This window comes from Arvicanthis niloticus, chromosome 8 (genome assembly GCF_011762505.2).
Source record: "Arvicanthis niloticus isolate mArvNil1 chromosome 8, mArvNil1.pat.X, whole genome shotgun sequence".
Taxonomy (NCBI): Eukaryota; Metazoa; Chordata; class Mammalia; order Rodentia; family Muridae; genus Arvicanthis; species Arvicanthis niloticus.
Window position 1 is genome coordinate 76,176,374 of NC_047665.1, and position 12,698 is coordinate 76,189,071.

The 12,698-nt window shown below is 47.4% G+C and overlaps 2 protein-coding genes across 2 annotated transcripts; both read left to right on the forward strand.

The window, feature by feature from the left end:
- The first annotated feature begins 250 nt into the window (after positions 1–250).
- Positions 251–2,781, forward strand: LOC117713502 (ral guanine nucleotide dissociation stimulator-like). Its single transcript, XM_034509704.1, has 5 exons — positions 251–486; positions 635–831; positions 1,375–1,422; positions 1,873–2,067; positions 2,228–2,781. Exons 1-4 carry the CDS (start codon positions 289–291, stop codon positions 2,054–2,056), a joined length of 627 nt encoding a protein of 208 aa, XP_034365595.1. The 5' UTR covers positions 251–288; the 3' UTR covers positions 2,057–2,067; positions 2,228–2,781.
- A 2,539-nt stretch (positions 2,782–5,320) lies between these two features.
- LOC117713419 (uncharacterized) lies at positions 5,321–12,489 on the forward strand. Its single transcript, XM_076938808.1, has 6 exons — positions 5,321–5,452; positions 7,689–7,769; positions 10,588–10,766; positions 11,310–11,357; positions 11,810–12,015; positions 12,287–12,489. The coding sequence occupies exons 1-6, from the start codon at positions 5,321–5,323 to the stop codon at positions 12,424–12,426; spliced, it is 786 nt and encodes a 261-aa protein (XP_076794923.1). The 3' UTR covers positions 12,427–12,489.
- Positions 12,490–12,698: the final 209 nt, after the last annotated feature.

A 12,698-nucleotide genomic window follows, 5' to 3' on the forward strand; every position in this document is an offset into this window, starting at 1 on the left:
ATGTCATTGTAGGGACTCAGAGTGCAAAGCTGAGGTGCTGCCTATAACCAGCAGGTGCTGCCTGTATCCAGACATCCCTTGGAGCAGTGGAATGGTTCACACCCATGTATCTGTACATGGGAAATATGAGGGTACCTACAAGCATTTAGGGAAAACCCTGTGTGGAGGGGTACAGTAAAGAGACTCCCAGGAAGTGACATCACTTTCCCAGACAGTGACCCAACAATACAGAACCCTGGTAACCAGACAGCCAACTGCTTAGGGATAGCCCAGCAGGCTCACTTGTCCATGAGCTTAGAGAGAGCAGGATGTTCTCTTTGCTGTTGTTGGACGACTGGAGACTCAGGTCTCAAGAAAGATAAGAGCGAGGACCATGGAGGGATCTGGAAATTCATGATTTTTTCTTGCCTCCAATGCCTCTGGCCATTTGCCCAGGAGGAAACAGACTTGACACAGGACAGCCAGGCACAGGACCATGCAGACAAGGTACCCTCTCAGAACTCTCAGAGTTTCCCCTAGTTTTGCTCTGTGTGTTTGACACTGTAATGATTGAGGAAGACTTGTAGTGATGATAACCACTGAGAATGTTGCAGACCTGTGTTTGTTTAAACCATCTACCATGTTGTCACTTCAGGGTGAACATGAGTGTACCTCAAAGAACATGAAAGAGGCCTGTAAAGAGTCTCGCATCACAGCAGACATGGTGAAAAAGCTGGTGAACCACCTGGTACCATCCCTGCTGGACGGAGACCCCTGCTTTGCCACCGACTTCCTGTACTTCTACAGAAGTTTCACTACCACACGGCATGTGGTGGATCTCCTGTTGAAACGGTGAGTGCCCACCTCCAAGGCCAGAGGTCTGAGATTCTCTTGTTGGGTCTTGAAAGCACTGTTTCTACTTCTTGTACCCAGAGGTATGGAGTGAAAAATGCTTCCCCCAGGCTTCGCCCAAGGGAGGTGCTATCCAAACTGGGACCCTAATGAATGTAGCTGTCCTCTGTACCTTAAAGAAGCTTTCTATCTTTTGCCCAATATTTCTGAGGCCTAGGTGGAAGCACTTCTTTTATTTGTAGAGAATGTTCCAGAATTCCTATTGAAGTACCCAATATAGATGTGTCCAGAGTGGAGACCTATGGAGGGCAATCTGAGAGACCTGTGACTACTGAGATGTCTGAATAGAGATGTTTGTGCTCACTCATTGCACAAACATCTTTGGAGCACCTACTGTATGCAGGTGAACTAATAATTCTGAGAGCAGACAGAACTTCCAGGTTCTGTATTTTGATTCATGTCCAGGCAGCCACCTTCCTCTTAGATGACTTTTAGGTGGAGGCCTGTGATTTTACAGGTGACATCTGTTCTGGTCCCCTCTAGGTATGCATATTTCCGCCCAGATTGCAAAGAGGATGAACAAGTAAAGAGGTAAGTGGGCTTTGCAACAAGAGGAAGAATTGGGGTCTCCAGTGTGGGATTGTTTGGGATCCTAAGGTAAGGAACAGCCAATGCTTTGCTCTCATTCTTCTCCTGGATTCTAGTACCATACTGTTGTCCAAGCAGTGCCTGCAGGATGAGAATTGCATGGGCATGATTCTTGCAAGTGGTGAGATGGGGGAGTCTGGAGCCTAAGTGTCACTATGAGTCTCTCCATATACCAGGCCATGCCAGGAGGCTTGCTCAGCTGTTCTCCACTAGAGGCTGGCAATGAGGTGTGTGAGGCTCCCTGCTCACTAGGACCTCACAGCCCTGCTCACAGCATTCCTCTGCACAGGGCTGGATCTCTTCCTTGTAGTCCTCCCTGTAGGCAGAAGCCAAGGGAGGGTTGGAGGAGGAAAGGCCTGGCCATTGACTGTGTTGTCCATCCCCTCTCCCCAGAATGCTCTGTACTTTCCTTGACATATGGATAGACAAATACCCTGAGGAGTTTTGTCAGACCTCAGACCTGTCTATTCTGAGAAAGCTAAAGGCCTACCTGATTGTGAACATGCCCTACTCTGATCTGAATCTTCGTGTCCATCTGCTTCTCGTGGATTTGCAAGGAGTCAGAGAGAGCCAATGAAGAAGACTCAGGTAGGTGTTTGAAACCCTGTGTATGAGGTTCAGTACCTGGTGTGCTGGGGAAGGCTTGAGATTCTCCCTTTTGCAGGAGGTGTCACTCGACCCTGGCCTGGGCACATGACCTTTTATAGGACACAGTCAAGATAACATGGTCTTCTCTTTCTTTGGAAAGGCTGAGAGAAGATCTCATGTTCGCTATCTTGTCTCTTGCATCCCACCACCACTTCTCCACAAGCCTGCATTTGCTTCAGAATTGTCTTCATCCTCAGATCCGGGGAGTCACACATCTGGAGATTCAGAGATTGAAGTTTCTTTTCCATCAGTGAAACTACAGCCAGAACCAGCTTGTTCACCAGAGACAGAGAGCCCCAAATCCACCAGAATGTTCTGCCATTAGAACTAGCAGTCAGCCCAACAACCTGCTAGCAGCTGTGGAACCTGTGTCTCACCATGTCATCAGACACAGTGGTCTTTGAACATCTTGCCTTTGTGCAGTGGGTCTACCTCCTTAGCGAATGACCCTGTCACCCCCTATCACCAATAAGGGTCTCTGTGTTCAGACAGTATCCAACTGAATCACTTCCTGATTACAGTGAAACAGCTCTCCCTACCCTGCATCCAGCTCTCACATCTCCCTTAGAAATAGCCTTTTTACTCTTGTGATTTTTTTCAATGATTCATGTTATTGTTAGTTTAAATAAATTGTTAGCATTTGTTTTACTCCCTAAATTGTTGTGGTGTTCATTCAGCATGTGTGGACAGGGCACAGACTTATACTCAGACAGACTACACTGGTTTGATAAGAGGTTAAGTGGAGATATTATCCTAGAGGGAAAGAGGCAAAAAGCCAGTTGTTTGGCAGAGGCTGAGTGAATGCCTGAAAGTGGTGCAGAAAAAGAAAAAGTTGAGGCTGCTCACCATTTGCTGGGGTCCTCATGGCCAAGGTCATGCGCTTTGAGGTCCAATTGACCAGGTGTCTATGACGGGGGTTTCTGGTTTAGTTTCAGGAGGTTGAGGGAAGTTAGAGAGAAGGGAAGGAGAGAAAGACTAGGAGGTGTTGAGCAGGTCACACCCCACCAAGAAGAGAATCAGGGAGCTTAGCTGACTTTCTTCTGTGATTCTGTCCACACCCATAGGATAGTGCTGTCCATATCCAGTGTGTGCATTCCCTCATCAGTGGACCCTCCTCAGAAACTCCACCCCGGGACTCACAGGTGCATATCACCAAGCTCCGGAATTTTCTGAATGCACTCAGATCTACAGTGACATTGAACTAGAAGCATGCAGAACTGAGTAGGGTAGAAGAAAGCAAAGGAAGACAGAGTGTTGGGTGGGTGGAGCAGCTACAGGCTTTGCAGCTTGATGGAAGTTGGGCTGGAAAGTGTTTACCTGGGAGGACGACAGGTGGAAGTGCCTCTCAACCGGGATACACAGGCTTCCTGCTTTTTAGCACAAAGTAATTGTACTGAGGTGAAACAGGCATGGAACTCATGAGGATTCCTATGTGGTCTGTGTCGGTTTCCCAGATTTACTCAAGTATTTATATATTGCAACTGGAATAGCAGTGGCCTACTGTAGCAGAATTTCCCCCTATTTAATTGATTGGGTAATAAAATGACAAGAAGCCAATTGTTGTGAGAAAAGGAGGAGGCAGGTCTTCCAGGTCTGAGAAAGGAATAGGGGATGCAGGAAGAAGGAATGGCCTTTTTGACCACAGGATGTGGAATGAGAGGAGGCAGGATTTAGACCCTGAAGTGTCAGGCCTGGTGCCAGCTTGTGCCACCAGATTTCCAACATAGAATAGTCAATGACTTTTTAGGATGGTTGATTTTGCGCTCAGGAGTTGTTTCATCTGTTGATTTTAAACTAAGATTGTCTGATGTTTTAGAATTCACAGTGACTCAGGTAGGCCAAAGGGAAAGAACATAGCTGTGGTGGAATTCAACCAGTCTCTCAAATGGATAGATTGGGCAAGGATTGAGCTCCAGGGACTGCAATGGAGTGCGGCTGGTGACAGCCTACATTCCAGTAACCTTCTAAGGGGGTGTTCTCATCTTGGTAGGCTCTCTGGCACTTTCTCTCCAGAGATGTTTCCACCAGACTGGCTAATTTTTCTTGCCTGGGTTGCTGCCACACAAGCCCAATTTCATGACTGCCCACCTCGTGGTTAGACATCACAATACCCAGTAACCCTATAAAATCAAAACTCTTGCAGCTTACAGTTACCCAGTCAGATTTATATATCAATGAATTCTCAATTCACAAGATGCCCATACAATAAATTCAGGGCCAGTTGATAATGATACAAGCTGCCCACCTAGATTAGAGAAGTTATCCCAATTATTCTATCCCTAGATGATATAACTACCTGTGGCTATTTAAGACCACACAGGATCAGGATCTTCTTCCTGTCTGTCCTCCATCTTAGTTCCTTCTCATTTTCCATCTCTGGAGATGCTCACGCTCACTCTCCAACTCTTAGCTCTGCCTCCCATTCCCCTGTCCAAAGATAAGCCCTCACTGGCACTAATATTTAAATATATTGTACAGCAAAAATCCTGCCACAGTTTTCACAGAGACTATATATTTTTATTTTGAAGTCTACAATGAATGTGGGTTACTGTTTCTCATTCTTCATGGTACACCAGCTGGTCTAGTTGATGCTGGCTGTTTTTCAGACAGGGAAAGGTATCTCATTCCACTTATGTCAAACTGAACAAAGTCCTCATCTCAGGCAACTTAAGTCACTTTATAGTCCTTTTGCATTTGCAAGTGACATATGGTGTTTCTGGTGATTTTCTGTCGTTAATGCTGGTGTGTTCACACTGCCTTAAAAGTACCTTTAGTGTACTTAAATGTAGATTTTCAGGCAGCAGGGCCTGCAGCTGAGGCAGCATCACAGTCCCAGTTCAGAGAAGGAGGCTCAAAGTGCAGGTTCACTCAGAGAAGGCAGTTCTGCCAGTCTCTCTGTCTGTCTGGGACACCTGAAGGTCTGTGTCCTGAGGAGCATATGGGCCAGCATGGTGCCTGCAAGGATGGAGAGTGAAGTGGCACCCCTGACAGCTGCCTCTGGCTCACTTCAGACTCAGTCACTGGGAAAGGTTATTATGAGATGCACATAGAGCACAGACACTCACTACCCAGTCACTGCTTTTTTTCAGAACTAGCTCTTATCCCATGAAATCTGGACTTTGGAGACTCTCTTCATAAAATCTCTGAAGGTGAATTTTCCTCTGGTGTTCTCTGTAATATTCTATTCCTCCACATGGGGGAAGTGCTGAGGACCTACTGCCTGCTCCAGGCTTCCTCTCTGGTTCTCTTGCCAGTGTCTTTCCCTGACCTGCTTTTTCTGCCGGCAAACTTTCAGGATAAAGGAGGGGACATCAGAGATCTCTGGGTATGTAGAACTGGAGGAGTCTGCAGCAGCAGCCATTAGAACGCTGCAGAGGAATGGCGACGAAACTGTGCAGGGTGCACATAGGTGGAGGGCCCAGAGTCCTCCCTGGGATTTGGATGCTGTCCTCTGTCCATGGTTCTAAAGTACTTGTGAGGTTCCAACACATTTGCAGACAATACTAAACCATTGGCCAAGAATGTCAGACTGAGTGGGTGGGCTGTCAAGGAGTCAGCAGTGAATAACTCTGCGGCAGGAACCACCGAGAACACAGAGTAAAGATGGGACTCTGGGCATGGAAGGATTAGAGAAGTGGGGACATCAAAAAACAGAAGGTGGTGACATGACTGCATGACTAGATAATTTCCAGGAAAATCCAGGATGTTTCCAACAGTGAAATGACTGGCATGGTGCAGCTCTGTGACAGGACACTTGCCTAGCATGTGTGAGGCCCCCCAGGGAATCACAGCATCACTCATAAGGAAAACAACATTCTTCCAAAACCCTCATGGTTGTAAGGAGACAATGGGCTGGAAAACATTGCGTCACATGGTCACTTTAAACACAGGGAACCTCAGGATCTTTGTTCACTATAGACGCTGCTGGCAGGGCAGTGGTGGTGTGGCTCTTCTCCATGCTGTATGGGCACCAGCACGACCAATGTCATTTCCAACATGTCAACATTTACTTCTGCCTGCTTTTTGTCAGCTCATTTGCCAAAGGAGAAGCCAGTTGGCATTTTCTCCTTACTGAAGAGACTCTAGAGAAGGCGCCTACTGCAGTGTGCACTAATGCTGAGACCACAGAGGAGTTTCGTCCTCAGAGTGAGTGAGCCACACCCCGTGAGACCCAGGTTTTACTCCCCCAAGTTCTGCAAAGGTGTGTGCTCATGGTGCTTTATTTTCAAAGCAGAAACATGCTTTTAAAGGAAGCTGGCGGAGCAAGGCATTTGACTGCACAGCTTTAATTCCAGCACTAGGGAGGCAAAGGCAGGTGGGTTTCTGAATTTGAGGCCAGCCTGGTCTACAAAGCTAGTTTCAGAGTTCTGGAATAGCCAGAGCCACATAGAGAATTCCTGTTTTGGGGGAGAGAGGGGAAGCTGACAGGGGCTCAAGAGATGGCTCAGCAGTTATGGGAACTGGCTGCTCTGTTCTCTTCTGCTCTTGTCGAGGTCCTGAGTTCATTTCCCAGCAACCACATGGTGTTACAGCCATCTATAGTGTTTAGTGGGGTCCGGTGCCTTCTTCTGGTGCGTAGGCATACATGTGAGCAGAGCATTCATGTACATAAGATGCATAAACAAATGACAGAAGCTACAGGCTGGACTCTGGCTTAGCCTCCCTGTTGCAGCCCATTCAGTGTCACCAGCTGTTCACAGTGGACTTTGAGAGCAGATATGTCAACACATGTTTCCAATCTTCTAGGGCTGGGTATCCAAACCATCAGACTTCAGTTTGGAAAGCATGCTGCAAGGACTATCTAGATGGAAACTGACTCAACCGTCTCTGGTGTGAACCAACTCTAAAGCAGTGCTGGGGGCCAGCTTCCACTTGCTAAGCAGATGAGTGGGTGAGACAGCATTTACTGAGAACTGCAACTGTCTTAGTCTTTTACCACTGTGAATTTTACCACCTTGAATTTGTGGCTGGATGACCTTATCATAGGTCTAGTTCATTATCATCATGGTGGGAAACATGGCAGTGTGCAGTCAGACTTGGTACTAGAAAGGAACTCAGAGTTCTACATCTTGATTAGCAGGCAGTAAAAGGAGACTGTGTGTCATAGTGGGCATAGCTTGAGCATATAGGAGACCTCGAAGCCTGCCCTCACGGTGGCACACTTCCTCCAACAAGGCCACACCCACTCCAACAAGACCACTCCTAACAGTGCCACTCCCTATGGAGCAAGCATTCAAACATGTGTGCCTAGGGGGCCATTCCTATTCAAACTACCACAGCAAATTATCTTGATTGAACCCTAAAATGAACAAGAGGCAAGGAACTTGATCTGATTCAGATAATCCCTACCCATGAGGACATAATGTGACACAGGACAACTCAGGGAAGGACTACACAGGGCAGTAATCCCTCTAACACCCAGCTGAGATTCCAGAAAACCCCAATAGGATGCTGGTTTAACTTTGACAATTGAGAAGAAATTCTGTATCCTGTGGCATTGAGTCAGTTGGGAAGTGGCTACTGATTTCCTGACTGGACCTTCTCTTCATGATCTTCCACAGGGTGAGCATGAGTGTGCCCTGAAGGACCTGAAGGGGCCCTGTAGAGAGTCCCACCTCAGTGCAGACATGGTGGAAAAGCTGGTAAGCCATCTGTAACCATCTCTGCAGGGTGGGGACTCCTTTGACCCTGCCTTCCTGTTCATATCCTGAAAGTGAGTGCCCCAGTCCAGAGGCCTCAGCCTCTCCTGAGCCGGTTTTCAGGGGCTTCTGCCTGAATCTGAGCCCGTTTGTTCTCCTAGACAGTTGCTAGAACCCAGGGGATGAGCTCAGGCAGTGTTTACTGAGGAGGTGGCCCTAGAGAGCTGAGGTCCTGACATGTGTGACTGTTCCTCATGTCGTAAACAAGCTCTCACCTGGAACCCTATTATCTGACACCACAGGCTAAGCAATATTCCCATCTGTACAAGAGGTGCTTGGATCTCTTCTGGTGCATCCTAACCTTGAAGTATCCAGATCAGGGTTCCCTAAAGGATGGGCATGAATTGCCCATCCCAGATAGGTTTTTCCAGCTGATGGAGGAAGGCTCCATCAGAGCCTGAGCATAAGGTACACAGAGTCTCCTGCTCACTTGAATCTCACACCTCTTCCCACCATGCCCATGTGCTTATAGTCTGATCATCCTCTACTTGGGAGCTCTCCGTGAGGGCCCATGGGAGAGCTGAGCAGACAGACCAGACCTCTGACTCTGCTGCTTCTACAGTGCCCCAAGCACATCTCTACCTTCCTGGAGACATAGTTGGACAGGTATCCTGAGGATTATTGCCAGTCCTCAGATTTATCCATTCGGAACCAGCTGATGATCTACTTGATCCCACAGCTGCAGCTAGCTTCCTCCACCTGCAAAGCCCTCTTTCCTTTCCTACTCCTCCCCATATCCTGTTTTCAGAGTATATAACCTGTGTGAACAATAAAATCTTTGCCAGCTTATTCATACTTTTTGACTTGCTGTGCTTCTTTATTTTCTCACACATCTCAGTCCTCTCCACAGAGTCCAAGCATCCTAATTGACTGTCCAGCTGGACTGGACTCCTCTGTTTTTGGAAAGTTCGAGATACAGTCTCATCTTGGGGATTTGGTCTCTTGTACCCATGAACAGCTGCCTCTGACTCACTTCAGATTCAGTCCCTGGAAATGTTCATTATGGGATGTAGTGAGATGACAAACTTTATTACATGGTCATTCATTTTTTTTCTGTAACAACCTTTTAACCAGTGATAGCTACCCATCAGATGCTGTTCATAAAATAACTACAGTGCATTGAAAGTGATTTTTCTCCTTGTATTGTCATCTGCTATGTCCAATTCCTCCACATGGGGGCAGTGGTGAGGGTCAGCTGCCATTGGCAAGCTGGGCTGTAGAAAGAAGTTGTTGCAGCTTCCTGGAATTCACTCCTGGTCTCTCTCCAGTGCCTTATCCTGCACTGCTTTTCCTGCTGGCAAACTTTAAAAAAAAAAAAAAAAAAAAAAAAAAAAAAAAAAAAAAGGTGTAGAGCGATGCCCAGGCTCATAGAACTGAAGGAATCTGTCACAGAAACCATGGGAACATCTAAATAGGAGTAAAGGGAGAAGTGCAGTTCATGTTGACAAGGGGAACACCATGTTCATGAACTCTAAAACTGCCCCTCTAGAGCTCCTTGTGAAGTCCTGACATGCCCATGGTATTACCTCATCAGTCTCTGGCTCCCTAATCACTGTGAATGAGGTCTGGCCATGGCTTGAAAGCAAAGGACTTTGGAGCAGAGACCACTGGTGCACACAAAAAGCAATCAGTGAGTAAAAAGGAAGAAATGATCTCATTTCACAGGAAGGGAGGGGATGAGCAACTAGAGAAGAGGTTGGGGCCAGATGACATGGATGGTGACATAGAAATTATGGTGTTGGGCTTTCATTCTGTTGCTGTGAGAAGCACCATGACCAAAAGCACCTCAGGGAAGGCAAAGGTTTCTTGCAGGCTACAGGTCATCACTGGAGACAGTCAGGACAAGGACTCAAGCAAGAACTTGAAACAGAAACAATGGAGGACAAATCAGTTCTGGAACAGTGTTGGGGGCCAGCTTCCATCTTGTAAGCTGGTGGATGTGGCTGAGCCAGCAGTTTACAGAGAGCTGCACCTCTGGGCTTGAACTCTAAAATGATCACAAGGGTGGGAACTTGTCCTGAGAAAGATGATTGCCATGCAAGAACACTGACACTGTGGGGCTGGGGGCTGGCACAGGCACAGGCACCATGGCTAAGGTTTAAGGTGGGCTTCTGTGAGCAGGGATGACTTTAGGTTTAGGGACAGAGATGTCATTGTAGGGAGTCAGAGTGAAAGCTGAGGTGCTGCCTGTATCCAGACATCCATTGGAGCAGTGGAATAGTTCACACCCATGTATCTGTGTACATGGGAAGTATGAGAGTACCTACAAGCATTTAGGGAAAGCCCTGTGTAAAGGAGGACAGTAAAGAGACTCCCAGGAAGTGACATAACTTCCTCAGATAGTGACCCAACAATGCAGAACCCTGGTAACCAGACAGCTAACTGCTTAGGGATAGCCCAGCAGGCTCACTTGTCCATGAGCTTAGAGAGAGCAGGATGTTCTTCTGCGATCTTTGGAATTCTCAAGGCTCAGGCCTCAAGAAAGACGAGAGTGAAGGCCTTGGAGGGACATGTAAATTCATAATATTTTCTTGCCTCCAGTGCCTCTGGCCATTTGCCCAGGAGGAAACAGACTTGACACAGGACAGCCAGGCCCAGGACCATGCAGACAAGGTACCCTCTTGGAATTCTCAGAGTTTCCCCTAGTTTTGCTCTGTGTGTTTGACACTGTAATGATTGAGGAAGACTTGTAGTGATGATAACCACTGAGAATGTTGCAGACCTGTGTTTGTTTAAACCATCTATGGTGTTGTCTCCTCAGGGTGAGCATGAGTGTACCCCAAAGGACATAAAGGACATCACTGGAGACATGGTGGGAAAGCTGGTGAACCACCTGGTGCCATCCCTGCGGGGTGGAGACCGCTTCTTTGCCCCTGCCTTCCTGGATGCATACAGAAGTTTCACTACCACAAAGCATGTGGTGGATCTCCTGTTGAAACGGTGAGTGCCCACCTCCAAGGCCAGAGGTCTGAGATTCTCTTGTTGGGTCTTGAAAGCACTGTTTCTACTTCTTGTACCCAGAAGTATGGAGTGAAAAATGCATCTCCCAGGCTTGGCCCAAGGGAGGTGCTGTCCAAACTGGGACCCTAATGAATGTAGCTGTCCTGTGTACCTTAAAGAAGCTTTCTATCTTTTGCCCAATATTTCTGAGGCCTTGGTGAAAACACTTCTCCCATTTGTAGAGAACCTTCCAGAATTCCTATTGAAGTACCCAATATAGATGTGTCCAGAGTGGAGACCTATGGAGGGCAATCTAAGATACCTGTGATCACTGAGATGTCTGAATAGAAATGTTTGTGCTCACTCATTGCACAAACATCTTTGGAACACCTACTGTATGCAGGTGAACTAATAATTCTGAGAGCAGACAGAACTTCCAGGTTCTGTATTTTGACTCATGTCCAGGTAGCCACCTTCCTCTTAGATGTCTTTCAGGTGGGGGCCTGCAATTTTACAGGTGGCATCTGTTCTGGTCTCCTCTAGGTATGCAGACTTCTGCCCGGATTGCAAAGAGGATGAACAAGTAAAGAGGTAAGTGGGCTTTGCAACAAGAGGAAGGACTTGGGTCTCCAGTGTGGGGTCATTTGGGATCCTAAGGTAAAGAACAGCCAGTGCTTTGCTCTTGTTTTTCTCCTGGATTCTAGTACCATACTATTGTCCAAGCAGTGCCTGCAGGATGAGACTTGCATGGGCATGGTTCTTGCAAGTGGTGCGATGGGGGAGTCTGGAGCCTAAGTGTTGCTGTGAGACTATGTCCATATACCAGGCCATGCCAGGAGGCTTGCTCAGCTGTTCTCCACTAGAGGCTGGCAATGAGGTGTGTGAGGCTCCCTGCTCACTAGGACCTCACAGCCCTGCTCACAGTACTCCTCTGCACAGGGCTGGATCTCTTCCTTGTAGTCCTCCCTGTAGACAGAAGCCAAGGGAGGGTTGAAAAAGGAAAGACCTGGCCATCGACTGTGTTGTCCATCCCCTCTTCCCAGCATCCTCTGTTCTTTCCTGGACACATGGATAGACAAATACCCTGAGGAGTTTTGTCAGACCTCAGACCTGTCCATTCTGAGAAAGCTGAAGGCCTACTTGAGTGTGAACATGCCCTACTCTGATCTTAATTTCCGTGTTCATAATCTTCTCATGGAATTGCAGCAAGAGTCCAATGAGTCAGAGAGAGAGGATGAAGAAGACTCAGGTAGGTGTTTGAAACCCTGTGTGTGAGGTTCAGTACCTGGTTGCTGGGGGTGGTTTGGGAGGCTCCTGTTTGCAGTAGCTGTCACTGGACCCTGGCCTGGGCCCAGGAACTTTTGTGGGACATGGTTGATATTCCCAACAGACATGGTCTCTTCTGTCTTTGGAAAGGCTGAGAGAAGGCCTCATCTTGGGGACCTTGACTCTTGCACCCCCACTACCACTTCCCCTTCTCCACAAGCCTGCATTGGCTGCAGATTTGTCTTCATCCTTAGATCTGGGGAGCCACATATCTGGAGACTCAAAGATTGACTTGTGGGTTTCGTCAGTGAAACTGCAGCTGACTTCAGATTATGCACCAGTGACAGAGAGCCCCAAATCCACCAGAATTTTCTGCTACTGGAACCAGATGTGACATCAGCTAGCAGCTGTGGAACCTGTGTCTCATCATGTCAGCAGACACAGTGGTCTTTCACACATCTTGCCCTTGGTTCAGTGGGTCTACTTCCTTAGAGAATTACCTTGTCAACCCCTATCACCAATTAAGATCTATTTGTTTACACAGCACCAGTCTGATGTCCCAACCGAATCATTTCCTGATGTTAATGTAGCAGCTCTCCTTGACCTGCATCCGTTTCTCACATTCCCCTGAGAAATAATTCTTTTTACTCCTCTGATTTTTCAAAA

Excerpts from the sequence above, each read along its gene's own strand:
- LOC117713502 (XM_034509704.1), top strand. The coding sequence starts at position 289 with ATGAGCTTAGAGAGAGCAGGATGTTCTCTTTGCTGTTGTTGGACGACT. Across the intron at positions 832-1,374 it reads GTGGATCTCCTGTTGAAACG|GTATGCATATTTCCGCCCAG; the intron begins GTGAGTGCCCAC and ends GGTCCCCTCTAG. Across the intron at positions 1,423-1,872 it reads GAGGATGAACAAGTAAAGAG|AATGCTCTGTACTTTCCTTG; the intron begins GTAAGTGGGCTT and ends CCCTCTCCCCAG.
- LOC117713419 (XM_076938808.1), top strand. The coding sequence starts at position 5,321 with ATGGGGGAAGTGCTGAGGACCTACTGCCTGCTCCAGGCTTCCTCTCTG. Across the intron at positions 7,770-10,587 it reads CAGACATGGTGGAAAAGCTG|GGTGAGCATGAGTGTACCCC; the intron begins GTAAGCCATCTG and ends TTGTCTCCTCAG. Across the intron at positions 12,016-12,286 it reads AGAGGATGAAGAAGACTCAG|ATCTGGGGAGCCACATATCT; the intron begins GTAGGTGTTTGA and ends CTTCATCCTTAG.